We start from the raw sequence: 6,000 nt of genomic DNA, 5'->3' as shown, positions 1-6,000 counted from the left end.
AAACTTGGGCTTGGTGTGTAGGCACTTTAAATAAAAGACTGGAATGCTAATACTAAAGGTGCCCGGATAAGGTTGTCCATTGGGAATGTTGGTCACTGTTGGAGCTCACAACTTTGACACTGGTGACCTGTAAGTGGTTTAAGTCTGAAAATAATCAGTAAGATGTTTTCATGATATCTGGATAGCGGTCAAGCCAAAGTTGTGTTTAGATACCTTGCACAAGCAATTCCAGTTATATGGTGATAACTAAGAATATTTGCAGATTAATATACCATCTTCTGCTGGAAAATGTTTAAGGAGTCTGCAGCCTGATATAAAACATAATCAGGATGTGAAAATTATGCAACCTGTAAACAAAGTTATTGAAGCCCATGGTTCAGGTCCTTCCCTCCATTTTGTGTTCCTAGTAAATGTATAATGCTTATACAAATCCCACATCCAGCATTTGGAAAGAAAGCAACAACATTGGTATACTTACATTAACTGATCGAACCCATGCTAAAATCCCATAGCTTCTTCGCCAGATTCGTGTCAGCAGCATGAGATTTAAGTTCGGCTTCATTGCAGTCAACAAAATACCTACCACTCACTCCCTGGACTTGTGGATGCAATGCCAAGTAACATGTTGTGGCCGCACCCTGTTGTGGATAGAGAATGAAACCACGTTGACATGCTATCAACTCAAGATAAGAGAAAAATGAAACCAAACCTGTTACTATTCTAAATCATATTTCATTGATTGACAAGCTTAGAGTGAAGGACCACATTGAACGAACTTCTCAGGTGGCAATTTAGCATATATTCATTAATTATAATGCCTTAATGGATTCTGAGATTTTTATAATCATAACAGGAAGCACACCCTATCTTCTTGGTTATGGTTCTTTGATGGCATGCTTAGAATTAAGAGGATAATAAAAGATACTGATGTGACAAATGCAATAGGCATGACTTCAACAATCTATAATGCTGGATACATAGGAGCTCTGCCTTCCAACTGCAGGATAAAGGGAAGATTGAGGTACACGAGAAGGTATCTGAGTGTAATATTGAATGTTTCTTTCCCTATTCTATGCCTTGATGTTGATACAAGATGCACCTTCATATCCTTTATGTTGACGCATTACAGCTTTCTGAGAGACATATGCAATGAGTTGTCTTATAACCTCTAAATCCACCCTTATGAATCTTCTCATCATTTTGACATAACCATCAAAATTAGTTACTTAATAAATATTAAATGCTGACCAGAATATGACTTCCTTGCCGGTCCATGCCATCTTGTTGAACTATACCAAATTATTGCAAATCCTATGGGACAGCGCTGTCTCAATTTTTTCATGAAATGGAATATGCCGCCATCTCATCCATCCCGATACTTGGGACAGAGGATGTTCCAAGACATTCCGATCAGAATACTGGGATGCTAGTGGAATGATCCTGTTCTGACATACGGGTTAGTATCCCATCTCGATGTCTCACTGGGACTTGAATCCTTGGTCTATATGACTTAGCAATCCTCCACACCAAGCCAATCTTCACTCCACACCCCCCCCCCCCCCGAGATGACATGGCACATGTTAGTACTTTTGTGCATGATACTTTGTCCTTGATATGGACTACACCACAATGGGCTGCTTTGAAATAAGTGTAACGCCAAGGACCTCACCCAAAAGGGGATTACAAAAGGTTTTTATTTGGGATCCTTGGTCCAGCTTAAGTATCCAAGAATTCCCCAATGAACAACCTCATGTGTGATTGAATACATGCTCATGAAAATGCTTGCATATTTCCTTGTTTAAACCTTGGCATCCTTGCCATAGGATGTCCCATCAAAAACATGATCATGAGCTTGTGGTCATCCCTAAAAGGGTATTGATATCATTTGTAACCATCCAGGACCTCCAAAAAAGGGCTCCACAGAAGGTTATATTTGGGGTCCTTGGCCCTCCTTAAGTGGGCATTCCATACACACATCTAATGTGCAACCAAAAATATTCCAACATAGAGCCTTATGTAGGAAAAACGTATGGCATTCATGCTAGATCTTTAAAATTTTTTTAAGCAATGGAACAAACTAATCTAGCATGCATCTCGTAGATCTCATCTCATGAGATCGAATCTATCATGTCCTTAAGATTTAAGCATAAAATTAATATATGAAAATCATAAACATGAAGATCTCATCTTCACCTTTGCACGGATAGTTATTTACCATGATTTAATGATCATAGAATCTCTTCAGATTCCTTGAAGAGCCGCACAAATGTCCGACCTTCACAGATATCCACGGGAACGATCTAGGAAGCTCCTCTTATGCTTCTTCTACAAGAAACCAGCATGCACCTCTAAGGAAAGGAGGAAGAAGAAGAGAGAACTCCTCTCTAAGCAAGACCCCAACCCTTAGCGTGTAGGAGGATGTCTTGATGCCTTGGATGTGGAAGCCAAATAACACCCAACCCTTGGGCGTGGAGGCATGAGGAAGAGAGGGAAAGAGGAGAGTGCGTGAGGCTAGGAAGAGGGGCGGCACCTTTTGGATCACCCAGTTAAGTTTTGAGATCACATCTCAAGGCCCTTTTATAGACCTAAAAGAGTCCTACTTGGTTTAGGACTTTGATCAAATCAAATCCTTATCTCATAAGGACTTTTGACCAAAACCAACTACTCCCATAAGGACTTTATGGTGCCCTTTCTTTCTCTTTTTGGCATCCAAGATCTGATAGGGCGTGCGCCCCATCTAGCTCTCCTAATCCTTGTTGCATAAGGCCAAAGGGGGCACCAACAGTTGGCGCCCCATAGATCCAATCCAATTGGGCACGAGCCCAATTTCCTTCAAGCTCAATGTTGATGGAAAACCAACTCTTGGCTTCCATATTGCATGCAATTGACTTGATTCAATCCCTATCTCATAAGGATTCAAGTCTAATGAGGATTTTGAGTTTACCATGTGCTAACATGGTTTTCCTAAATCCAATAGGATTTCACAAATCCTAACCCAATTGAAACCTTTTGAACTTAATTGCACAATCCTAGACCAATTCTCTTTATGTATGACCCCGTAGGTTCAATTCTGTCTGGTAGCAGGATATATTATGATCTCCATCAACAATATCATTAAAACTCCTTTCAATGAATTGGAATACTTCCAATTTAGTCAATTTGAGAATTATTGATCATCGAAATAATTCTCAATTGGTCCCATAATCCACTAGTGATACCTAGCAGTATGTATGGCAAGCCAGTGAACTGAATAGATGAACCTCTAAGTACAGTTACCGTATGATTTGATTCTTCTATCGTGAGTCCCGACAAGACAGATAATGGATAACTCGTTAATCTCATCTGTTATATGTAAGACTCAATCAACCTGAGTTCTTTATAAAAAATTTATGAAAATCCCTTTCCATCATTCACACTTGCTATGGCCATGGACTTTCAAACTCAGTTTCATGATCCATATAGGACTTCTCCTTTTCTATCAAGATCGATAGATACCATCTAGATGCATATCCTATTCCTATAATGAACCTACTGCAGTCAATATACATCTTAAGATTCTATATGGTTAGGAGATTGAGTTATGGTGTAGTCAAACTACAGCAACCTCAATATGAATAGTCGAGGGACCGCAGGTCAGAGAACTATTCACACTACTGCAGCATCAAGTATATTACTAACGAAAGAAGATATCCAAGTGACTACTCGTGTTGGTCACGTTCGATACTCTTGTTCTCTAACAACCACCTGCACTTTCACTTCAATTTTCCCACACTGTAGACTCAAGACTCATCTATCCCTAAAGAAAGTGATCTGTGCACCAATCTATCCGGATCAATCACCGTTTTCGTGATGATCCTTCTATTGGGAGCAATTTATGAAGTAACCATCAATGACACATGTCTCAAATTTTCAACTCTTGAGAATATGTCATGATCTTGTTAATTCATTCGACGATTCATACACACATTACACAATATGAATGAAAAAATAATCCAAATTTTATTTCATTAATAAGTCAAAATTACAAATTATGCCCTGAGAAAGATTACTTGTGTCACCTAATTGGCTTCTAGGACATACATCTAACACCTTGCACATTCCCTAGAAGAGACCAATTCAAAAGGGTCCGTGTTGCACTATCTCCTAATCACATGAGCTATAGGCTAGGTAGACATTGATACCACTTGTAACGATCCAAAACCTCACCCAAAAAAGGCTAGCTAGAAGGTTATTATTTTGGGATCCTTGGACCTGCTTAAGTACCAAAGATATGCACACTCAATATGGAGAGTAATCACATGTCCATGTGGGTCCTCACTATAGGATAATCCATTGCTCCTATGTTAGATTCTTCTGCCACATGGTACTCATCCTCAACCTCTTTGATCGGCACTTTAAGGTTGCTAGTTTTCCTAGTGTTTAACTTGATCTTGCAATTTTATATGACCTCCAAACAATTTACATTGTATTATAAGTCAATAATGTAATTTTATAATGAACCTTGGCTATTTCATAAAGAAACATGGATCTTTAAAGACATCATCAGATGATTTTGATCCAACATGATATTGACATTGTACAGGATTAGCAATGACGGTTAAGCTTGAGAAATTCCAGTCACCATAAGTTCAGAAAACATGACAAAAATTTACTCGAACCAATTTGCTTGTTCCTTGTCACCTTCATCTAGCTTTACTTCTAACATAGCATATCAAAGTGGTTATTCTGTATGTATAATGCCAAAATAGCATGGGCATCATTGTAGAATTTTTGACCAAAAAATTAAGTCAAAATTGTTTTGTATTGTCAATAACCTTCCAAGTTTCAACATTCATTAAGACAGTAACCTTTACTGCTCAGGTTCTGAACAAACATAAGTATATTTAATGAAAATAAATGATAATATGATGAATATTTAGCCATAATATTTTACCATGCCAACCATTCAGAAAATAAATATTTGTTCTTAGCAGTCCTACTTGTCAGGTTTTGACAGTTCTTTCTAATTTAGGAAAGTGATGAGGGTAGCCAACTCAATCTCTATGATCATAAAGTTGACCTTCAAAGGAAAAATAAAATTGTTCATAACCATCTAGGTTATGATCAGTTTGTCTCGACAATTGCAGCATGCAAATGTACTGAATAGCTGTTCCAGTCAACCAAACTCCATAACATGATGGATCCAAGTCAATACGGACTGGTCCATTTAGATCCCATCAAGAAATTCTTGAATAGAAGTATAATGGAATGCAAACAAGCTCCAGATTTTGATGATTAATGAATTGAGAAACTTTCTGCATTTAAAGCAGAATGATAAGGTCGTGCCTGACAGGAAAATGGAAAAGATTGCAAAGCAAGGCACGTCCCAGCTGCCAACTCAAGGCCATGCCTCAGCTCCTTTTGCTGGATCCCACTTTCTGGTGCCCTTTCTCTAGAAGTTTAGAATCATTGACAGGGAAGGCCCAAATCCTATAGAGAGAGAAAAAAGATCTGATGGCCCAACCCATGAATCCCATGGGATTTTGGGCCCAAACATCCAAACAGGCCCTTGTTTAATAATTCCCAAGGGGTTTGCTATGATCAACAAGGGTAAATTGTTGTTTGGCTGCTAGGCATACACTCTAGACAAATGAATTTTAAAGAGCAGAGTGTTTGACCTGGTAGGTTTTTCCAAACCTTCCCCCAATTTCTTTCCATTCTTTCCTTCCTTTTCTGCCTTCTTCAACTACCCAGAACCCATGCTGATGTAATATTGTTTCATACATGTGTATATATATATATCCTCCTTACATAAAAAGCCATTTAAATCTGATTTCCTTAGGCCTAGGGGTGTTTGTGTAATTGATCTATGCCTTTAAGGTAATGCAGGACGATCTAAACTTGTGCAAATGGTATGCTTTGTTGCTCTCCAAACCAATGATTAGTTAGGATGGAAAACCACCTGGTAGGTGATAGTTAGACAGCGACTTTTTAAAATTTAAACAATAATTCAATAAAAAT

At 38.4% G+C, this 6,000-nt stretch overlaps 1 protein-coding gene across 3 annotated transcripts in view; it reads right to left on the bottom strand.

Moving 5' to 3' along the window:
• Nucleotides 1-276: 276 nt before the first annotated feature.
• LOC105033931 (short-chain dehydrogenase TIC 32, chloroplastic) overlaps nucleotides 277-6,000 on the bottom strand; it is a 28,871-nt gene continuing 23,147 nt past the window's right edge. Inside the window, exons 8-9 of one of the 3 annotated variants that reach the window (XM_073245990.1) lie at nucleotides 479-638; nucleotides 277-308 (exon numbers count right to left, since the gene is read on the bottom strand). In XM_073245990.1, the coding sequence (XP_073102091.1) occupies nucleotides 480-638 (159 nt within the window). In that variant the 3' untranslated portion in view covers nucleotides 277-308; nucleotide 479. The other 2 variants (XM_029261449.2, XM_073245989.1) reach the window with 2 other exon arrangements.

The sequence above is a fragment of the Elaeis guineensis genome, chromosome 11 (assembly GCF_000442705.2).
Source record: "Elaeis guineensis isolate ETL-2024a chromosome 11, EG11, whole genome shotgun sequence".
In the NCBI taxonomy this organism is placed as follows: domain Eukaryota; kingdom Viridiplantae; phylum Streptophyta; class Magnoliopsida; order Arecales; family Arecaceae; genus Elaeis; species Elaeis guineensis.
Note: the sequence above shows the minus strand (reverse complement) of the source record. Positions and strands in the feature narration are given on the sequence as shown.